The sequence below is a fragment of the Antechinus flavipes genome, chromosome 5 (genome assembly GCF_016432865.1).
Source record: "Antechinus flavipes isolate AdamAnt ecotype Samford, QLD, Australia chromosome 5, AdamAnt_v2, whole genome shotgun sequence".
NCBI lineage: Eukaryota > Metazoa > Chordata > Mammalia > Dasyuromorphia > Dasyuridae > Antechinus > Antechinus flavipes.
Window position 1 is genome coordinate 45,967,601 of NC_067402.1, and position 24,289 is coordinate 45,991,889.

General features: G+C 36.5%; 1 protein-coding gene across 3 annotated transcripts in view; it reads right to left on the reverse strand.

The window, feature by feature from the left end:
* The window catches only part of AKAP9 (A-kinase anchoring protein 9), a 174,388-nt gene that overhangs the window by 44,887 nt on the left and 105,212 nt on the right, over positions 1 to 24,289 (reverse strand). Inside the window, exons 23-27 of one of the 3 annotated variants that reach the window (XM_052001533.1) lie at positions 14,871 to 15,033; positions 10,140 to 10,352; positions 9,052 to 9,090; positions 7,690 to 7,922; positions 6,215 to 6,334 (exon numbers count right to left, since the gene is read on the reverse strand). In XM_052001533.1, the coding sequence (XP_051857493.1) occupies positions 6,215 to 6,334; positions 7,690 to 7,922; positions 9,052 to 9,090; positions 10,140 to 10,352; positions 14,871 to 15,033 (768 nt within the window). Of the gene's footprint in view, positions 1 to 6,214; positions 6,335 to 7,689; positions 7,923 to 9,051; positions 9,091 to 10,139; positions 10,353 to 14,870; positions 15,034 to 17,853; positions 18,115 to 24,289 lie in introns of those variants that run through there. The other 2 variants (XM_052001535.1, XM_052001534.1) reach the window with 2 other exon arrangements.

A 24,289-nucleotide genomic window follows, 5' to 3' on the forward strand; every position in this document is an offset into this window, starting at 1 on the left:
TTTGTCATTAAAAAATAGGACAGTATTTGTTGTATAAAAAAATGATATTCTCAACTTTTGAGAATAATATGTACTCTGATACTAATTGTTAAATCAAAATCCTGTACATCATTTCAGGACAAGGCACTTCCCTTCTCCTATGGTAGTTCCTTTACAGTGGTTTTATTTCTTTTTCTGAGTTTGGATTACTTAAGATTTTATTTGGTCTTCTCAAAGTTTGGGTGTTCTATATTTTTAAAGGTATTCCTATATTTTATTGTATTCATATTTTTTTGTTAGCATAAAATTGTGCATAATATCTTTTTATTTTTTTTTCTGGTTTTGTTGTGATTTCACTATGTTGATTTCCTATTTTATTGATCTGATTTTCTTCTCTCTTCTTTTTAATCAGATTGGCTAAAAGTATGACAATTTTCTTCGTTTTTTTTCCAAGGAACTAGCTTTTAATTTTAATTATAATTTCTATGCTTCTTTTGGGTTTCCAATATCTATTTATCCTCTAATTTTTAATATCTTCTTAATTGTGCTTTTTTTAGGTTTGCTTTTTTGACTGGCTTTCTAATTCTAAAAAATATTCAGTTCATCAATCCTATCTTTTTATATTTTGTTAATGTATGATTGTAGGGATATGATTTTTTTTGCTAAGGATTTCTTTAGCTGAATCTCAGAAATTCTGGTATGTTGTTTCATTGTCATATTGCCCCTCCCATAATTATTAGTTGTTTCTATGATTTATTCTTTGACCTGTTCATTATTTTTGGTTTTATTGTTAGGTCTCCATTAGAGTCCATGTTGTTTGTTTGTATTCTCTGCATTGATTACTACTTTTATTGGATTTCGGTATGTAAAGGGTGAATTTATTACATCTATCATTTAAAATATATTAGCAAAATCTCTGTGCCCCAATTCAGAGTTAATACTGTATTTTTAGATCTAGTTTCTCCAGAAATTAGTTCAGTTTTTTTTCTTTTATCTTTCTGTCAAACTTGCCCAAAATTAATAAGAGGGATTCTCCTTTCACTACTGTATTGCTATCTGTATATTCTTGTAGCTCATTTAAGGTTTCATTTATGAATTTATATTCTACTTTCTCAATTCTTATTTCTCTTTTAGAACTAGGAGCAGCATTGTTGTAGTTCCATGTTCCTCAAAATCTTTAAGATCTTGTGCCTCCTCAGATGCTGAATCCTTTTCCTTATTTTGTAGCACTTGTTCAAATACATAAAACTCTTTTCCTAGCTCTGAAGGTTCTTAATATCTGTGTTGTTGGTTTATCTACTTATGCTCAAGGTCTTTTAAATTTTCTTCTTCCTCAGATCTTTCAGTCTTTTCCCCCTTATTTTCCTTTCTCTTTTTGATTTTCATGCTCTCTGATGATAGTTTCTTTAGGGACTGGATCTCAAAGCTTCTCAGCCTCCTCCCATGCTGGGCAATTTGCAGTTTCTCAGTCTACATCTTTGACCCATGTTACTTTTGGACAGAGAGAACTGGTCCCAGCTGAATATTGGGCTCTTGCCCTCAGACTCAGTGAAATGCCACATTGGCTTCCATCTCCCTGGAGTCCTACCCTTTTCTCTCTGCCAAAGGTGTAGAGCATGGCCATGCTGCCATCACCACTTGAGCAAATTTCTGGTACTTAAGAGTTTGGTTCGCCAAGAGAAGGGGAAGGATAGAACTGAGGTATGGAGGTGAATTCTGTGGCAAGCCTATGGGTCAGCATGTAAATCTTACTGGTGAGAGGTGTACAAGGGGCTGCCAAATGAGTGTGGTTTAAGGTTTGATGAATATTGGCTTTCTTGGTCATTCATCAAGTTTTGGGTTGAAGTTGGGGTTTTGGAGGTCTCATTTAAGTTTTTAGTATCCTAGACTTGGAGAAGAATGTATCTTTGGCACATAATTTCTATTTTGGAGAGTTTGGAGAGGTCATGAGGAGTGGAGAAAAATGTCTAGTTCTCTACCTCTTGTTGGTTATGTGATCTGAAAATCATTTCATATATATATATATATATGTCTCATATGTCTCATGAACATTCAAACAGGAAATGGAGATTGTTAAGAGCCAGCATATTTTGATCGAAACCAGACTTTCTTATTTTCTCTGATAGGGTTACTACCTGTTGATTGATCAAAGGAATGAGATAGATATTCTTGGATTTCTCTTATGCTTTCTTTTAAAAAAGAGGAAGTGGGGCAACTAGTTGGTATAGTGGATAGAGCAACAGCCCTGAAGTCAGGAGGACCTGAGATCAAATCTGGCTTCAGACACTTGAGTGGAACTTAAGTCCCAATTACCTCCAAAAAAAAAAAAAAATGAAGACTGGACAATTTCAGAGATAGATAGATTTAAAACTAGCTTAATGACCAGATCCATTAATCGATCAATATGAACTTGGGAAAAAATCTTTTGTGGAGTGTCACAAAGATATATAATTACCAGTGTGATAGCATCTTTACAATATCTTCATGTGACACAAATCTACAATTAGCTAACCCAACAGATGAGAATCAGGATCATGAAAGATCCTATCAGGCTGAGCTGATGATATTTTATAGAGATATATGTAATGTGTCACATCTCAAAAAATCAATTTCATAAATATAGGTTAATTAAAATTTGTGTCAAAAATGTTTGAAAGTTTTAGTGGATCACAAGTTCAGCAGATATTAACAATTAAGACACAACAATCCCCCAAACTCACATAATCTTAGGCTCTATGAGGGTTCATACCCAGAAAGAAGAAAGACCAATTCCTGGAGGATTACATTTAGTATTGGATGATTCACCTGAGGGAATTCAGAAGAAGGCAAGCAGAATGGTAAAGGGATTAGATACTAAATCATAGATGAATCCCTTGAAGCAGGTAAAGGTGTTTAGCCAGGACTAAAAAGGATGGGATGATAGTTCTCTTCCAGTATTTGAAAGGCTCTCATGTGAAAGAAATTTATTCTGCTCCAAGTTTAAATCTCAGGGAGCAGAACAGAGAACAATGATGGATGTTCAGAGGGAAGATTCACACTGATTTAAGAAAAACTTCTTAACTATAGCTGTCTGAAAATAGGAGGGGCACCCTTCATTACAATAGGTCTTCAAGTAAAGAGGCGATCATTCTTTCTCAGAGACACTGTAGAAAGGATTTCTGATTAGCCACAGGAACTGGGCTCCTTTTCAATCCTTAGTTTATATGTTTCTGTGCATGAAAATAAAAGTAATGTAAGGAGTCACCAATTGAAGAATTACTTGTTAATTTAGTTTTGAGTGCTATGTATTTTTATTGAGCACTGAAAGTTATTTATAGAGCAGAAATGGAAGTGAAATAAGGTGATCCAAGAAAGAAGGGCAACATGACTTTAACTTGGGAGTTCTGCCTCTGAAAGTGAATAATCACTTGAGAGGAATTATTGACTGAGTATCTATTATAAACACGGCACTGTGGGGAATGAAAAATATACGAGATAATCTTTCTCTTGAAAAGTCTTATCATCTGATTGATGACAAGTTATATACATATGCAATTCAAAGACAAAGCAGCGAAATGTTTGAGAACTACAGGAGAGGACAGAGTGAACTTCAAAGTGGAAGATTTAAGAAAGTTTTAAGAGTATGACTAGACCTTAAAAGAATTGGCAGGATCTTCATAGCTAGAGAAGAAATGGGGAAAGATAAAAGGTAACATTCAAAGCACAAAGGCAGGAAAGTACATGAAGTTTTAGGATGCAGAGAGAGTTGTACAGTTTGATTCAAGTGCAGGGTCCCTGAAGGGCAATAGCAGTAGATATAGCTGGGAAGGCAGGAGTTCAGATTGTAATTGCAAGGGTAGGACGAAAAAGACAAAGTTTATTTACTAAAACTGGAGATACTGAAAAAAATTCAAAACTAAATTAACATATAATTCTTCAATCAACGTCATGTATACTAAAATATGTGTACTTGTGTACTAAAAATGTGACCTATAAACCATGTAACTGGTTTTGTTGCATCAGTGAACATTACACTGTTATGTGATTCTTTAATCAAAGACTCATGTTCCTATATGAATTGTATCTCCTTTAGTATTCAGAAAGATAAATGTATAAAGTTATTAATTTTTAGTTAAATCCAAAAAGACTTTCCTCATTATGATTGTCATGGCTCCACAGACATGCCAGATCATTTCTTCCTAGGTGCTTTGATTCACGTTGTAGTCCTTGCATGGAATGTCTTCTTTCTTTTTCCTGGTGCATTTTTACCCTGTTAATCCTTTACACTTAATCAATCCCACTCTCCTCCATGAAACCATCTCTTACCTTCATATGAAGTCCTTCCTGTCTGAATTCCTATGGTACTTTGTCTTCACCACATGATTCAGCACTTAATTATATGTTATTTTGTGCTGTACAATATGGGCTAATGTATATTTATCTTTCTTTCCACATTATAATAGGGTTTAATTATTTTCTTATCTCCCCATACTACCAATTAAGTGTTGAGATTTAGGAGGCCATACATACTTGGTGATCACATGGTTAATGCTGGTCTATGTAGGAGTAATAAAGACAAATCTGGGGCAAATCAGTGGATTTTCAAAATCAATTATTAACTACTCCTGATTTATTTATTTTAGATCATATATATGCCTTTTGCCCCACTTTCAGATGCAAGGACTAATTTGCACAGAGGAACTAAGGACCTTATCATAGTGTCTTCTTACTTTTACTTTACCTAATCAATCAACGAGCATTTAGCACTTAGCTACTCTTTGTGCCAGGCACTCGACTAGGCAACGGAGAAACAAAGATAAAACAATGCTGAGACACTCCCCCAGCATTCCGGCGCTACAATTACGCTAAGACTCCACAACCCTGTTGGAGCTGCAAAAAGCGGAGTGGCGCAGAGGGTTGGAGGGAGGGGAAGCTCTAGAGCCTTGAACCTTGGGCTGCTATTTTGCAGATAAGGAAACAGAAGAGCTAAGGGTTGAGGTGACTGGTCTCTGGTCAAACAGTGAGGAAGGGCCCCCCAATTCCCAATCCATTGTTCTTTTCATTTCACCTGGCTCCTTGGACCAAGACTTTGAACCGCTGTCACGAAGAAGAGAGAATAGCTTTGCTTTGGGTGGCTCCTGAGTGTAGGACTAGGAGAGAGGGAGACAATGATTCTGTGGCAGGAAAGTTTCCTAATGATGAGAGCTATCCTAAAGGGGAATGGGGCCATCTGGACAGAAATGAGTAAGCAGAGGATGTTCCAGACCAGGGGTCCTCAAACTACAGACTGCGGGTCAGATGCAGCAGCTGAGGACGATTATCCCCCTCACCCAGGGTTATGAAGTTTCTTTTTTTAAAGGCCCACAAAACAAAGGTTTTGTTTTTACTATAGTCCACCCCTCCAACAGTCTGAGGGACAGTGAACTGGCCCCCTATTTAAAAAGTTTGAGCCTGTTCCAGACCAGAAGACAAGGGCTATAGAAGTTTTTGGTACATGAGTTAGACTAGATAGCTTCTGAGGTTCTTTTACCTCTTGAGATTCTGAGGTCCAATGAGTAATCAGTCTGCGGAGATAAAGTCCTGTCTCTGACCCAGAGAGCTGAATCACCCAGCCTCTCAGTGACCCAGACAACTGACTCTCCACACTGAAGAATTTCAAATGAATTGCTGATGCACGTTAGGAAAGAAATTCCTGATCAGGAATTCTCTATGAAACCACAGGTTCAGTCAAAGAAATGGTCCCTTATTTGCACTGGAAATGCATAATTCAAAAAAAGTGGAATACAGAGGTATATTTATATTTGGAATTTCATTTTAACCACTGAAAACAAATTTGACTTTCCTACAGTAAGAAAGGAACAATCTTTTTGTGTTGCAGCCTAATGTTTATTGAAAATGGAGAGCGGGGGGAGCATAAATTAAAAAGATGAAGCAACTTGAAAGATTAAAAAAACAAGATCTTAAATAAAATGTTGGGCAGCATGAGGCAGTGAGTTATATTACAGTTCTCCCTATTCCCTTAAAGGGATCCAAAGAGAAAAGAAGGGCAATCCAAATGTCAGCAAGAGCATTAAGGGCATTTGAGGGCATTGAGAACCTTTTATAGAGAAACAGTATCAATTCCCCCATTTACTTTCTTGTTCTGAAAAATTATTAATTGGGATAAATGTTGTAAGTCTACTTGATTTCAGGTGCCTCTAACAGGTTTTCCAAGTACAGCTGTGAGGTGCAGCCAGGGGCCCAGAGTCTTTCTTACCTCTCTCGTTTGGTGCTCACTGATGGGCTGGAACTTTGGGGTGGCCTTCAGCTGCTGTTCTAGTTTCTGTATTTCTTGCTGGAACACATCTCTTTCGTGCTCTCTATCAATTGCTTGCTCCTAAAATGAGAGAAGAAGATTAAAAGAAGAAATGCCTAATGGTGACATGATCTTTCACAGCCTCGCTATAGCCAGAGTCCTGCTTGAAGGGGAGGAGCTAGAAGAGATGCAGCAGGAAAACTTCACGAGCTCTACAGCTCTTATGGGGGTGCACTCAAAACAATGAAGATTATCTTTGATTTAGAACTTCAGATAAAATGAAGCTATTATCGAATATATATTGAGTCAGTGAAATATGCGGAAGCAGGAAATCCACCTTATAAGAATAGAAGCCAACATTTATACAGTGCTTACTACGCGTCAGGAGCTGTTGGAAGCACTCCTCAATCATTCTTTCATTTGATCCCCAAGTGACTTGTCCAGAGTGACCAAGCCACTAAGTGTCTGAGGCTACATTGGAACTTGGTCCTCCTGACTCCAGGCTGGGCGTCTATCCACTGTGCTAAGTGCTTTACAATCATTACCTCATCTGATCCTCACTACTACCCTCAAAGGTAAGTGCTACCGCTATCCCCATTTTACAGACAAGGAAACTGAGATAAACCCAGGTTAAGTGACTTGCCCAGAATCAGAGGCTGGATTTGAACTTGGTCTTCTGGGTCCAGGCCCAGAGCTGCACCTACTGTGCCACTAACGTCTTCACAGAGAATGAAAAATGTGAAAAAACTGGCTAAGTGTACTCTAAAATTTATTTAATTTCTTGCATAAAAGAGGCCTAGAATATTAATTTGGGATCACAAGTCTACAAGGTAATAAGAATTCTTTTATAAAGATGCAGTGAATGAAGGAACAACTCTAATCTGGTAATGTCTTAAGTTTTTCCTCCCCCTATCGTCCAAGAAAAAAACAAAAAAAGGAAAGCCCGTGTAGTGCACAGAGGGCATGTGGGTATGCCCCCGGCCCCCAAAGCACGACACACCTGACCAGAGCTCCCAGGGGCCCAAGGGGATGCCGGTGTGGGCCCCCCCCCCCCCACTGCAAGGAGAAGAGCTATGGGTCTGTCACCAGCCTCTGTGCTGGGCTCCTCTGCATCCGGACTGGGCCACAAATGGTGTCGCACTATTATCGACACCGAGGACCACCCTCGCGCTCGACACAATATGGAAAACACTTCCCAGTTCCAAACCCGTGGGAACGAGCTGTCATGAGGTCCCAGCTGCAAGCCGGGAAGGTCCCCGTTGTCCTTCTCCCGGATGCATGGAAAGCCCCAGAAGCCTGGAAAGGTTCTCCCTTGTAGCATGCACGCCAAGCTCCTAAGGAGGCCCTCTCTAAATCTATGGTCCCGCCGAGACACGGCCGACCCCCGCGCTTCCAAGTAAGAAATCAGATTCCTCTCCATTCTTCTCGCTACTTACATCTAGAAATTTCCTCGTCTTCTCCAGCTGTTTCTCCAGGGCCTGGTTCTGCTGTCTCAGGTCCATCAGCTCAGCGTTCTTTTCTTGCTCGAGCTCCATGAAGCGGCTGACCTGTTCCTCCACATCCATTTCCAGAGCTTTCACTTGTTTCTGGAGGTCATCACAGACCTTCTCGGCTTGACACTGGACTTCCAGTTTTTCCTTCATTAGCTTTTCTGTTTCTTGCAGCAATTCTGTTACAAATGAAAGAGCACTGCAGGTTTTGTTACCAAGTTAATGATGGCTGACGCCACAATCCTACGTACACAGGATTTAAACCTCTCAGAGCAGAGAATCCAGATTTTAATTCAAACACACACAAGAGGCGATGAGCTATGCTTTCTCTCTCTCTAAAATACTTGGAATCTCTAACGTGCCACCATAGCTCACCGTTATAAATCATTTACAGATGAGTGCTAGCACTAAATGATGATTCTTGTGGGGAAAAAAGCACAGAAAGTCAAAGTTACACGTTTTTAACTATAAGGAAAGGACAAGGTTTAATTAATGCAAAACCATCACTTGACTCACACAAAGCAGTTAATTTGTTCTCAAACCCAAAACATATTTCTTAGGTACATGCACGTGCCACAGTAGAGGAACCACATCATAAACCTTTACGCAGGGCTGCTGAGAATCAGAGAAAGAGCAACGGTTCAATCCCAGCGAGACTCCCTATTTTGTCCCTTTTTCAGAGACCCATTCCTGACTGTCCTTGCATCCTATCCTTCACTTCCCGCCAGGGAGGCCTGGCAACTGAGTATCAAATGTAAAGCTCCTCGATCAAGGAAAGATGTCAGTCAGGCTGGTGCCCCGGCTCCAACCACCTTCTGTGTGACTTTTGCAAACACTGTCAATATTTAAAGCAACCAGAAAATTTTTGTTCACGACACATCAAAGATTCTTGTGATGCCATCATCTTATCTACCACTTAACCAATTCCTGATTTACACAATTAGTTCAAATCAATGTTAACAGCCCTTGGCAAACTAATTAACTATTGGTATTAATTCTATTTGGAAGTTACAAGGTAATATGTTTTAAGAAAACAAACTAGTCTTAATTAATTCGTTCAAAAATTGAATGCAATAAGATGATGGTGAATATGAATCTCTTGTTAATTTCAAACAAAGGAATGTGCTCTTTAATTACAAGAAATTTTTTTTTTGTTGTTAAAGGAAAAAGCTGTAAGTGTGAAACACAACAGCAAAGTGTCAGAGTTAGAGAAATAGTTAGTTGAAGTCCAAGAATCATTATTTACTTAATTTTAGGAAGTAAATCTATCACCCAACTAAAGACTGGCCATGCAGTATACAAACACACCTGCGCCGGGTGCTGCATCGATTGCAGCATCTACTAGCCCTAAGAAAAAAGAAAAAGGAAACAAAAGCACAGTAATTTACAGGCCATCTATTCTTCAAGTGGGATAATATAAAAAGAGAAAATGAAGCAAAAGGTAAGATTGAAGTGCACTGACATTAGCAATTTTTCTTGGAAATTCTAAATATTTCTCATTAATTCACTTAACATTTATTGAATCCCTATTAGATATAAGACAGTAGATTTGTTTTTCTGATGTGAAAAATGTTAGCAGTTACAGCTGAAATTTTTCAATATGTTAATTTCAACAAACACCACAAATAATTCTTTATTGCAAGTCAGAAATTTTAGAATTATTAAACATTGCTATGGAAGTTTGTGAGGCTACAAAATTCATAATTCTAATTGTAACCTGTAATATGAAATTGACATGGCTTGAAAGAGACCAAAAAAAAAAAAAAGAGAGAGAGAGAAAGAAACCAAAAATAAGAATTTAATGAAATACACTTCAGATATCATCCTCACAAAAATTCTTAGTTTTTACCCTACCTCTAAACTCTTAAGATATTAATTATTTGAAAAATTAAAAGAAATATTTTCTGTATAAAAGTTATTGTTCTTATTACTTACAAACAACTAGATAAAATTAGTGGCAACCTGCTTTTAACTTTCTTATTCTGCTCAACTCTACAATTAACTATCTCATCCCTCTAAACTGTTCATCATTTGTCAGTCAGTGCTGTTAACCAACCAACTAAATTTTTTTTTTAATCTCTGCCATTAGAATATATACCTTTCACAAATTCTTTCATATTCTGCATTATTAGCCACTTCCACTTGGGATAAGAACATAAAGTTGAGGGAGAAAGTATTCTTTTCTACTGATATCTGAGGAAAAAAAATAACTATATCCCAATTACTAATTGATACATTTATATGCTCCAACATCTTTAAAGTAAATTTTTAAGTATAGTGTGTGCCGAAGACACTAAAAACAAAAACAAAAAAAAACTAAAGCCAATCAATTCAAAATGAATGTTCATATAATAAATATCATAATATCTAACAGAAACAGTCAAAATAATACATACGTTGTTCAACTGGTCCTGCTTCTGCTTTCATGGCATCTTTCTGTCTAGACAGTAATTCTCTTTCTTCCTGGATTTGTTGTCTCTCTGCTTCCAATTCCTGTAATCTATTACCTACACATAACAGCTCCTGCTCTAGGTGGTCAATTATGTCACTTTTTTCCTGAATTTGCCTTTCAAAAAGAGCTTTTTCATCTGCATAGCCATCAATGATACCTGGAAAACAAAATTATCAGAATGGGTTTGTTTTAGTCTGTGGTTTTATTAGTGGATTTTCAAAAGAAGAACAGATGCAATATCATGACAATTTATAACTTGCATGCATACCATTTCAAGTGCTATTTGATTTTTTTTCTTGTTGCTTAAATACTATTCTAACTTACAAATGTCCCTTATAACAACAGTTTGCATTTATAAGGCTTTTGGGGGCCTTAGAATAACTAGGTTAATGTATAGAACAATAAGGAGAGGTGTGATGGAAAGTATACCAGATTTAAAAAATAAACTTTTATGGGTGTGTCTTGTTTCATATCACAAACAACTACAGATCACGCACATTCTATGAGAGGTCTGTTGTAGCAAAGTGAAACAGTTCATCAAAATTAATACTATAATGATGTCATCTATTGCATCACATGCCATCTTCCTATCACTTGTCCTACCTCTCCACTTCTAAAAATGAACAGAAGTCAACTTGCTCTCCCTCCCATTCTGCATCCCAATGGAGGAAAAAAGAAAGAAGAAAAACATTTCTTGTAACAAATGTGCACAAGGCTGCAGAACAAATTCTCCTATGGGCTATATTTAGACATAAATACAAATATGTATGTGTGTGTATATATATACATATATATATGTATATATATATAATGTTTATGTATGTGTGTATGTGTCTGTGTATATGTATGTTTCATTATGAAGCATTATGCATTATGTACCTCTCTGATGTGGATAGCATGTTTCATCACTGGTTCTCTGGAATTATGAATGGCCATTGAACTGATTATAGTTCTCAGTGCTTTCAAACATTATTTTTTCTGAACTTTTCTCTTGGTTTTGTCATTTCATTCTTCATGAGTTTATGAAGTGTGCATACCCTGTGACCTGGCTATACTTATTGCTAGGTATCTACACCTAAAAAAGATCAAAGAAAGAAGAAAAAAGCATATATACACAAAAATATTTACAGCAGCTCTTTTTGTGGTGGCAAAAAAAATTGTAAGCTAAGATCATGTTCACAATTGAGGAATGGCTAAGTTGTATATAACTGTGATGAATATTATATAGGTATAAGTCAAAATGAAATATAAGATTTTTTAAAATGAAGTAACTTAAATGAAGTGATGCAGTGTGAAATATTTATACAATTAGTATCAATAATATAATTTTTTTTGAAGATTCTGATAGACTAATGAATACTGCTGAGTTTGGAGCTAAAGGACCTGTGTCACAATCCTGTCTCCTACTTCTTTCTCTTCCCTCACCCTTTATGAACCTCAGTTTCCTCACCTGAAACATTAAGGACTTGAACCAGCCTGAAATCTGGGATTTGCAAGTCAGTGTGATTGTTGGATACAATTTATAGATGAGAAAGTTTGAACTTAAGTTCTGATTCCAAGTCATTCATTCATTTATTTATTTAACCAAGGTATGGTTTTATTTTTTAATGTTTTCTTAATGTCTTTTGTTTACATGCCACAAGTATTCAGTAATTTTTAGAAATACCATTCCCTTCTGAACCTCCCAACTTTGTGAAATTGACTACTTTTATAATGAAGGAAAAGATGTAAGTAAAAATAGCTGATAACAGATATTGCATCTGATGATGTAGGTTTTAGTCAGCCCTTGCCTGTCTATTAAGATGAAGGAAATACGTTTAATTCTCCTCACAAAAGTCTTTTTTTAAAAAATTGCACAAAATTCACTTCTTTTCATTTACACTGTTATAGCGCGCGTGCGCACACAAACACACACACACACACACACACACACACACAAAATATCCTTCTGATTTTGCTTATTTCATTCTATATTCATTCATATGCATCAAGGAATATAAATTCCTTATATGCTTTATTTCTTATTGCACAATATAATTCCATCATACTTATATATACCATGGTGTGCTGATACCAATTTGGCTGGATCATAGATCACAGGACGGGTAATATTTGGAAAAGTAGGCTATAGCCAAATTGTAAAGGGTTTTAGCTACCAAATGGAGCAATCAATATTTTATCCTATAGGATTCAGAGAGTTATTTTGCCTTTCTGAGCAGATATATGAGAATGAGGGAAGGAGGAGGGGCAGAGAGGGAGAGAATTATGCAAATTTCTCTCTCATTATGCAATGCTCCAACGAACTGACAATTCTTTCTGTGGTCCTTCCCTGTGACTATTCTAAATCCATCTATCAGTCTCTAAAAATAAAGACTGGTAGGGTAGATCAGTGATTTGAGAGTCACAGAGCTTGAGCTCAAGCCGTAGAAAGATACTGTGTCTGTCTAGTCCTGGCTTATTCCTGTCACTCAATGTCCTGCAGCCACAGTTTGCTCATTTTCGAATTTCAATACTTCATAGCTTTTGTCCTAATAAGCTGGAATCCACCTGATAGTTTGGATTGGACATAATCCCCAGAGGGGCCACCAGCATGCCAGGGCCTTCCTCTGATACTGGGCATTGCTGTCCAATGACGAATGCAAATTTTGCTTCCGTGCCTCATCCTGGAAATGTGCCACAGAATCTTCATAACCCAAACCCCTCTATTATACACCCCTTTGGAGTGACCTGCAAGTTTAATTCTTGGGATTATGTGGTATTCTGTGCTCCATAGCCAAAGAGAATCAGCAGAAAATACAGGAGTTATTAAAAACCCCACAAAATTTACCAAAGAAAATCCAGTCTACTATCATCCTACTATTCAATTTGGACTGCCTCTCCAAGCTGTCCATCCAACTGCATACAAGAGTCTAGACAGAGTACTTCAGGATATGGTTTGTCCTGATGACCTTCTCTGTGTATACTTGGTCTCAGCTAGCTACTTATTCTTCACACAGCATCCTGGGAATCAAAGATAGTGACTCCATTCTGACAAATAGAGAGATTAGTTTGTTAGAGACTCCTTGACAAATCTCTCTCACTTAGGGTCTACAGTCCTCCTGATTTCACCCTTCATGTTTCTTAAGATAACTAAGATAACATTTTACAAGCATGTTTATCCTTAAGTGTTTTAGGCCCTGTCTACCATACTTCTCCATGTGGCAAGATCAACATCTTTGCCAGATTTAAGATCTTTAGATTCCTCATTGTGGCAACTGGTTTATCCTGGTTAAGCATCCTTGAAAAATTGTGGAAACACCTAAAAAGGGATCTCCTTTCTTTCCATTACAGAGGAGATCAGATCAGACAATTTTACTGATTTTACTGAAAGATTTGGAATGAATCTATTACCTCCTGAGACAGTTCATTTCACTAATAGATAGTTCTAATTGTTACTAAACTATTGTCTAAATCAACCGTTCCTAAACTGTATCCCAGGGAATTCCAGAGCACTAAATCAAATTCCACATGGGTTATTTTGAATTCAATAATTCAACTACACAAACTACTAGCTCAAAGTAATACAGTTTCCACTCTATATGCCTGCACTACATTCCTTTTTCAAATGTCTGAGATAAGATTTTGTTTACTTGTACTGTCAGCAATGTCAGTAACTTCATCTTTCCAAAGTTGGGTTTTCAGTGGTTACTGGGATAAAAAAAATTACCTCAAGAAAATTACTGTGGAATAGAAATAAAGATGGCAGTGACCAATTTGATTCCAAGGCTTGAGAAGTTAATGCACAACAGATGTTGTGCACATCTCATTAGTAATTGTGGCTATTTAAGGATGAATGAAAAATATTTTATTTTCAATTTATGTGTACTAAATTTTAAAAAATCCACCAAGTTATTAGGACATAAATGCTTATTAAGTTGTTTGGAGCTAACTTCTTAATAAAGAGAACTTGTAAGATACTTCCTTTGGCCAAGAGGTGCCATGAATGAGTTACTGGAATAATAAGGGTACCATGAACTGAGAAATTTAGAAACCCCTATCTTCTACCCAAATAAAATTAATATGTATGCAACTTTTAACTACTGAGGCATATTCTGGCCACTGAACCAGAATAAATAAACAGATCATGAACGTATTGAAATAAATAATCAAATTCAAATTTATAACTATAATGTAAAATGTGGATATTTAATACTTATTAACATTGTTTCACTAAAACACCTAGATATACAGTTAATATGTCTGGGAAAAAGGCCTTACAAATGAAATGAGAACATTTTATTAGTATAAATTAAGTATTTCATTAGTCATATATTTTTAGAAATGTCTCTCTAAACCTGAATGAGGTCAAATTCAAGATTCATGTTGTAGTAAAAATTTCTCAACTCTGGCCATAAACCACAATAAAAACAGCAACATTTCATAAAATCTAATTGTTTATAGTTTTTCATAATTTCATTTCATTTACATTTTACCTCTCATTCATTTTGGAAAGTGAGTTAAATGATGACTGATGAGCAAAGCAAACCTTACAGGCGTGTGTTTGTGTTGTACTACATGTGAACACAGATAATTCCCCCATCAATGCTAAAAAACTAAAGAGAAATAAACAGTAACAATAACAACAACCAAAAAAACCCATCTACACACCATTGACAGATATAGCCAAGAAACTCACCCTCTGCCTTACTAAGCTCCACAGCCAGCTGTTCTCTGGCTTTCAACTCTTCATTGAGTCGCTCCTGTAGTTCTTCTTGGCATTTCAGAAACTCTGTGGCTTCCTGTTTTTGTCTGAATGACTCACGCATCAATTCTGTCTGTGTGACCTTGGCGTGTTCAAGCTAAATTAGGAGAAAAATTCAATTGATTAACAAAAGAGGAAATTAAAATGCATGTGTATCTATCATGGTCAAAAGTTGAGAATCAACTCTTAAAAGTAAAGTGAAGAATAGTCTTTCTCTATTTTAATCTTATAACTTGTATGAAATATCAGTATAAAATTAAAAGGAGGTATTAAGAAAAAGATAAGCCTAAGAATTTTGCATTAATTAGTGAAATCAGTCCTAAAATATTTTTCCTTCTTTTCTTTCTTCCTTGCAACTGGAGTTAAGTGACTTGCCCAGGGTCACATAGCTGGTAAGTATTAAATGTCTGAGGCTGGATTTAAACTCAGGTCTTCTGATTTGGGAGGGAAGACAGTGCTCTATCCATTGCACCATCTAGTTGCTCCTATTTAAATACTTTCAATGAATGCTATTATTAATCTGTAGAATAAATTACAGGGACTTTTTAATGTATTATCTTCCTTCATCAGAATGTATGTCTCTTGGGGACAGTATTAGCTTGCTTGTATTTCTGTTGCTACTGCTTAACATGTTACCTGGCATATAGTAAATTGCAAATAAATGCTCTGTCTATATTTTATGAGATCAAATTTATATAATTGGTTTGCTTGGTACAGCAAGGAGAGTCTTTGTATTTGTAACTCAGAGAAACTGAGGATAGGCTAGAGCAATTCAATTGCATATGGTTACAATGTGAAGTTAAGTTCACATTAAACTCAGGTCTCTTAACTTCAAGTCCACTCTTCATTCTGTATGAAATAATCAGTCACTACTCAAGTAAAATATGTATATTTAAATGATATTGATTGCTCTGACCTATTTCTGTCATTTTTGTTTGTAATTCACATTGTGGTTGTTTAGAAAATATATAAAAATTCAAACCAAGTGGGTCAGCTAAGCCACAGGATTTTTTAATTGTTCTATTGAATTTTATTAAACAAGTCAAGAAAATACATATTTGACTGGTATAAGGAAATAGTATTTATCTTTGTTTTGTTTTGTAATCTACCAATATCTAAAAATATCCTTAAAGAGAGTTTGCTTAAGTGATTTTTTTCTATACTGCTCTGAATATAGCTTAATCCCCAATACAGACCGCATTATTGAAACAAGATTTGGAAGAAAAATGCACACACATACACACACATAAATGCATGTGTGCACACATGCTTTAAAATAACTCTTGATTATAACTGCATTGAAGTTTTATATTAAATCAAATTTGGGTTAAAAAAAATGAGCCTTATTATGTCCAACATGGTACTATAAAACCACCAATAATGAATTAATTTCCCCATTTAAAACAAAAAGTTTCACTTCTGACCACACTAATTTATAGTAATAAGACTTTAATTTAATAAAATAAAAAACAGAGCAGAAGGCATCATGGTATAGTGCAAACATCATTTAGCATGAAGTCACAGGTGAGGTCCCTACTATGTCACTTAGAACCCACTCAATTTGGGGAAAGCTTCTTAATTTCCCTGGCCCTCAAATGATCTAAAATATATAGTGATGGGATTGGACAGAGTGATCTCTAAGGTGCTTTCTGGCTATCATACGTTAGTCCTATAAAGCCATAAAATCTTTTCTTGTTATATTATCTTAAAGAAGTAACATTTTATTCTATGAGAACTGTGTAACATTTACAATACACATTATTTAATTAAAATGACTTACTACCACTTTATATGACAATATTAAGTCTTAAACATTTTCATTTAAATATTTTAAAAAATATTTTGTGAATTTGTGAATTGTAACTGAACTTTAGGTGAGCATTTTTAATAACCCTGATAAAATTCACTGTCACTTTAATATAAGTTCCGGGAAGGATAATAAAAGTTCTGAAAACCACCTGCTTTGTGTGGTTAGCACTTGTTAAATATTAGCTAAGCATATTATAGTTTTAAGCACTGAACTTCACAAGAATGTGGTTTATATCATACTAAAGAACACAGAGAGTTGATTAAAATATCTATCTTAGCAATAATGAACTTAAGGCACAAGCACTAAATATATAGTATTCTTTATGATAACTACATAACCTATAATATTATGATTCCTGTAAAGAGATCAGATAATATTTTCTCAGAATAGCACACTAAATATTTTTAAAATAGAAAAAGTTAAGTTCCACATAAAATCAGATTAAGAACCCAGGTACCTTTATTCCATGACTGATGCTGAATTCAATAAAAACATTACTAGAAATACACTGAAGTAAACAAAAAGGCGCATGACTGAGGCATAAACAAATGGAACAGCTCTAGCACTACACTATTAAATTTAATACATTTATTCCTTAAGAAAACACAATTGTATACGTTCATAGTTTCTTATTACAAGCTTATTTCTTCTTTTTGGTATAATGACACTCTTGTATTTGTTGAAAATTAATTCAAATTTTAAATAAAATTTAATTTAAAAAAATGCACTCCTTGACTTGTCATCATTTCATAGAGAACATATCCCTAATCACTTTCTCTTGCACGTCCACCAAACCACCAAATTTTTACACCAGTCAAGAGCAGTAAACCAGCTTAAGAAAGTTCCTGTAGGTAACTAGAATTGAACAACTGTCACATTAGACTACTATTCTCCCTCAACTTCAGAGTAGATTTGTACACTAGGTTACTGAAGATCACTGAAATCTAATTCACTTAAAGCTGAATAGCATCATATAATTTAAATGAAAAACCAAAAAACTGAGGCAAAAAAGGTGCGTCCATCACTTCTATGTCTTATCTCAACTATGTAAAATAGTATTTCTTTTCTCATTCAGTTTTCAACCAAAGGAATAATTTTAGTACTTACTGAGTATGGTGGGGTAGGCAAGGAGATTTTTGAAATGAGCTTTAATATATGCCCATTTCGTTTATGACTAAAATGAAAAATAGAAGTATTAACAACAACTGAATTATTTTCATCCAACTGTTCACTGAGAGGAAAAGGGTTTGGTAAAGGCACTCGTGATTCAACCTCATACATGTCTTCATCCTGCTCTTCCAACCACAAGCCACTGAAGGTGTTTGATGCCCAGTAAGTCCTATAGGAATCCATTCTAGACGAGGTCACTGATGATCTGGTTCAACTGAATGAGCAGTTTGGCTACCTATAGTTGGTTAAAAAGGGTTTCTCTTCTTTCCAATTTCTGAAGATAAGACCAGAGCAGCACCAAAAAAGGCATAAATCTTGAACAATTAATGTACACACTTGAATTATTAAAAGGTCACTTTTCAAAAACTAGACTCTGCCATTCTTCTCACAATAAAATCTTCTCCAGAAGAGTGATAAATTCCTTGAAAAGTGAAAGAATGAGACCATAAGCAGCAAATCAGCAAAACAAAGCGATGAAATATTCTTTCAACGTCAATGCTCTATGCCGCAGAAAGCAAGGAGTGCAAGTAGAAGTCGGCAGGGAAAGTCAACACTTGAAATCTCCATAGAAGCAAAAGAGGAGAAGTTTAGCTGCAGCAACATTATTTGTCTTTGTTCTTGCTGCTTGGTTTAAAAGGAAAAGCTTTTCTGAATTGTTATTCAAACAGTCCATTAGGCTAGGCAAAAGATTCTAGTCAATGTTCCCTCAGGAAAAGTTCAAGGCAGAGGGAGTGGTTTTATGTCTTTACCTATAGGTGCACTGGCAGGTGGAATTTGAATTAACACGCCCACAAAGAAGCTTGTCTAACAGGATCCAAGTACCACGTCAGACTTTGAAAAGGGGTGTTTAGGTAAGTTGTGCTTTTAAAATAATCTGCTCACTTTTCTCAATGTTAAAAAAGCTAAAATATATGCATACACTGAGTTCATGGGTCCACTTTACTGAAAAGCTTGTTTAAACATGTAGTGTGTTCATTATTTAATTCTGGAGAATTTTATAGGCATTTTTTTAACCTGATATTTCTCTAACAAAGGATATCCATCCTCTCAAATAGTTAGCTGAAAAAAACAAATAATTCAACTACAAACTATTTGGATATTCCAATGCACTGAGACTAGTTGTTTTTCAAAAAGAAAATATTTTTGGCATTGTTTTAAAAATGAAGGTGCACAAGGCACTAAGCTGCTGAAGTTATGCCAGTTTGTGTACTTAATGAACCTTAACAGAAGCTGAAAAGCACACAATGACACAACAGTAGTGAACTGGTGCAATTAGAGCTCTAAAACGAATACTGATACTAGTAAGCTGCTTTCAATTTTTAAAAAATGTACATGAAAAATTAAATGACATTTTCAATGGGAAACGTCTTTAGATGAAATGAAAGACATTCTTTAAGTATCTTTTCTGAGCAAGCTTCCAAATATCTTGAACTTGACAATTCTTTCTCAAAAATGATAAGCATTAGACAAGCAGATGGCTCTAATAAAAATTCAATACCAACTTTAAAATTTCATTAATGGGGCCCATCATTTAATTAGAGGCTGAATAACAATGAAAATTTCCAAGTACCTCAAGAAGGATTTTTTAGAACAGAGAAAGATTTTTAATTGGAGGAAGGTATCTGACCCAAAGTCTAAAGGGAGAAGAATTAACTTCTTCAAATTAGTCTATTGTTCTAAACATGACCCAGTGTGGTTTGGGTTAAAATTTGTTGCATGAGAAAAGAATTAATTTTGCCATTCCCAATGCTTGTCAAGTGGTTTTTAATAAAATGCCATCTGAATGGTATGGTTATTAACAAATCTTCTTAAAATTTCTCAATATTATCAAATCAGTGAAATTACTTCTTGGTATGTCAGATCAAGGTCCCAAGTGGGAAAGCCCACTTTGAAGGCTCACGAGACAATTATAGATGGCAATGCCCAAAGATCATGTGGTTAAGGCTCTCAAACTGAGAGCTGGGATTCAAACTTGGATCTTCTGAGACCATGTCCAATATTCCTTCCATGCTTCCAAAGTGCCTGAATGGTTTTATCTGATTTTCTTATGCTACTCAAAAGCCAGTCCTACTTATCTTGTCCTTTGTGAAAATAGAGTAGAACTGCAAACCCCTTATTATTCATTAAGACTTCCTCTGGGACTTGCTCTTTGGAGATTTTAACTACCCTGAACGCAGTTAGGAATCAGTAAATCAGCAAAAGAAGCCACAAAAGAGTCGAAATAGATGCTACAAAGGATATATATTAAAGCTCATGCACTTTAGAATCTCACAGAAGAGTATAATTATGCTTATTATATGTGAAGTGGGATGGGGTCCCTTTAAGAAACTGTATTTCCTATTGATCTGTGATTCCTTTCAGATTCCCAGCCCCTACTGGCTGAGGCATATCCTCTCCAGACAAAATGTCTTTCCTGGAAGTCAGGGCCTTTGATTCACAAATCCTGGTCAAAAACATCCTTTTGAATTCCAATAAGAGATCCGGGCTTGTCCTAGCCCCCACTGGATCTGAGTCAATTTGGGCTCTCCCCGCCCCCACTGGTTCTGATCTGCTCCGGTTGTCCCAGCCCCCATTCTGACTTGCTTGGGCCACCTAGCTCGGGCTTCCCAACCCTCACTAAGATAGCCAATATAATAAGCGTCCTTTGCAGATGGACCTCGTAGCTTACTCAGTTGCCAGGACTTTCTGTCTACTGAGAACTGCATTCTCAGTGCAAAACTCTATTTTCCATAGATCTGCCACTATAGCAGTCAGTCTCTGGTTAAACTGATTTCTATCTAACAATAAACTTTCATTTTGCAACTGATAATCGGGAATGAATGAATTTTTTCATTCCTAGAACCTCCGGCCGATTTAAAGGGGATTCTTGATGACTCTCTTATAGCCACTAATCTCTAGACCACCAGGGATCCAGACCACGCAAATAGCATCGTATTGACAACAAAATATGCTTGATTACCTGGTTTTCAAACTCATACAAGCATAGAATCAATTCATAAATAATCATTTCTTAGGTGACTTACTATGTGCACTATGCTAGGTGCTAGGCCTTCAAATCCATTGTTGCCCTCTAGGAACTTTTCAGAAGCAGAAAACTGGAATGAATATATTTATATTTAAAGCTCTATTTCAGGCAGAAATAATGTTAATGGCAGTTTAAAGTATCAACTTTTGAAAGCACAAGAAAATGCTGAAAGATAATGAAAAGCAGGTTTAAGAAAGGGCACAGGAGTACCTCCATCCTAGGCTACCTTGTATTTCACAAATTTATATTTGTGCTGTATGTAGTTTTATGTATATTTATTGTCTTATGCAAGCTAAATGCAAATAGATATAATTTCATTCTTTGTACTCATATCTGTAGTGCCTGGCACATAGTAGGTATTTCAGAAATACTTGTTGATTTATTGACTTTCATTAACTTGAATCAAGAAAAGGTAAATTCTGTTAAATACAGTCTATTCAAAGAGTAAAGGAAGGGTATAAAACATGCTACAATATTTTTATTCAGAATGATAATCATTTTTTAAATGGTACCTAAAGGGCTAAAATCCTTAACTATGTAAAAAAATGTAGTGATACGACTGAATTCTTGGGAGTTTTACATGGCTGATGTTCTATCAGTGTGACTATTACTTTCAACAAATCTTCCAAACTATTTAATTATCAGGCCAAATCCTGACAAAACTGACTAATGTTCAATAGAGTGGGAGGAGTAAGTTATATACTTCTTGTTTGCTTTTATTCCATCTATGCTTTTAAAAAGCAAACAAACAAAACAGACAACCATTATGTAGCTGACTCATTTTCAGGAATAGCCTCCCTTCTGAGAAAACAAAATTGTTGACCATTTTTCAGGACATATGGGTCACATGACATTTTTCTCAGATGTGGGATCAGGAAAACTCTAAAGACTTTATCAGATAGTTAAAGAAACAGTCTGTAGGAGTTAACTGCTCATTCATTAATTGCTTCAGGGCCTAAGGACATCACTTGGAAAATTATCTTCTTTGGTCCTAAACTGCATCCTAAGATGGTGAAAAACATTTGTGGGTGGAAAACTACTTCAGGGAAGTAGCTGTCTGTAGCCATTCAATTTATGAAAGCTATGGTCAAAGATCACTTTTCAAGGAAAAAATGTAGTAAAAACAAATAAAACAACAAAAACAACAACTTGTTAAAGATACTTTTCTGCCAGTGTGAGGGAAATCTCTTTCAGTATATGCTAATGACATAGCCTTGGTTGACTGTTTTCAAATAGGCTTGATCCTATAATTAGCTCGTCTGGGTAAAATCCAGCAGGACTATATTATAATAGTTAATTATTACAGGGAGCTGGACACAAAACAACTACATATAACAAAAATCATTTACCTTTAAGGTAGATAGTAATTCTCTACCTTGATATAATCATCATCGACTTTGCTTCTTAAAGCAAAAAGCTCATCCATTAACTTATCCAATGAAAGCAAGATACACCCATCAAACCTTGGGGCAATACTAGAGACTTAAATGGGGTATCCCAAAAATCCTGGTGCTGTTTTAATATGCTGTACAGTAGATAATGTAATGTGCTGTAGTAGAAACATAATGCAGAGGTAGGGAGCCATTTAGATATTTATAATAGCATATGCGGGCCATACAAAATTCTCAACTTATACAACTCCAGCATTGAAAGGCTGTTGTTGTACCTAGTGTTCAGGTCATCATCACCTGTGGTTGTCCCATTCCCTTCCACTTCCTGCTCTATAGTATCTAATAACCTTACATTTTACACATGTGATCTTGTTTTAACAGACTTTTAAAAATACACTTCTCCTTCCCAGTACAAGTTTTATTTAGATGTGTGGTCTGCTGAAAAGAACCGTGGCACACTAATGGGGTCTGCCTCTAACAATTCTTCGGTAGAGAAGAATGTGTTATGATGTGCCCAGCCAAAGGAGAGAAGGTTGGGGTAAGCTTGGTCTCCGAAGAGTTAGACTTGTGTCAATAGTGCCTAAGGATGGGGAGAGGGCACTGCTGGTCTTTTCCCACAATCAGTGTCTGGATGGGGGCTGAGCCTCCAGTACCCTACGAAAGGGTACGTTCTGTCCTGGACTCACTGGGTAGGGAGGGATTCTCTCTAAGAAGATGGACAGGTGCCTTCTCTCCATTCACCATCTCTCTGCCTAAGCTGAGAGAGTCAGAGAACTCTTGTCTGCTTTGCTTTGAGGAGAGGAAGGGAGAGTTCCTCAGGGAAGGCACCCATCCTGCTAAGTACTCTGTGTCCCTAATGTTGGGGCTGGGCCCTGGGCTCAGGACTGAGGATACAAGGAGGATCACCGCTTCTCTCCAGGAGCCAAAAGAGAGAGATGTCACGCTAACCCTATGTACAAATGAGCTGAAGACAGGAAAACTGTAAATAATCTCCACAGGCAAAGTGCTACAACTGCCAGAAACCAGAAAAGGCTTTTTGTCCATGGTGGGGCTTTGGTGGGAAGTCAGGAGCCAGGCGGAGATCAGGAGGGAGAGCATCCCCCACAGGAGGGATGAAGCAACGATGCCGTGGTCAGGAGGAAGAGGATCTGGGGGGAGGAGCGGCAGAAGGCAGCATAAGTCTGGTGATGTGAGAAAAGGGCAATGGAGGCTGACGTGGTTCCCTAAAGAGTCAAGATGGGGAAGGTAGAAGAGTAATGTTCCTGCAGGGGCGACTGACGGCCAGGGAACAAACCAGAAACCACAGAATGGCTAAAAAACAGAATTTGGAATTGCCAGGGAAGAGGTGGACAGAAAATATATTGTGATTAGGTTCTTCAGCATAAAAGTGGAACATTTGTGGATGACAGCAAAGTAAGGAAGATGATGCTCTAGTATGGCTGAGATGGGGTGAAGAAGTAAGTCATGAGAAGTAAGATAAGGAGCTATGAAATCTAACCATCTAAGGGAATATCACTATACATGTTCAAGTCCCCTTGTACAAGGGCTGAAGAGAAAACACTGTAAGTTAGATACTGAACTCATTTAGGAAGAAGGAAAGGGTCCTGGTAGACAACAGCTACTAGAATTCTGATTGGGTGGTACATGTGGACTGAGGAAACCTCAAAGGAAAAGAGATTACCAAGAGGGACAGAACCTGGAATGGCGGTGAGAAAGGGAGTACTCCTGGCTCTTCTACCTCTACCAGTGAGTCAGGGGGAAATCAAAGTGCAGCCAGTGTTAAAGGACAGCCAAAGAGGCTGTCACAAAAGGGCACTTCTCTCAGTGACAACTAGAAGAATGAAAGCAGTCTTTGTATTCTGCTATAAGTACAAGATATATACAGGAGGCAAGTTTGCTGCAAAGTGCTTTTAACTATATTCACATTTCTGAGAAGATATATTTGGGCTCTGAGTCT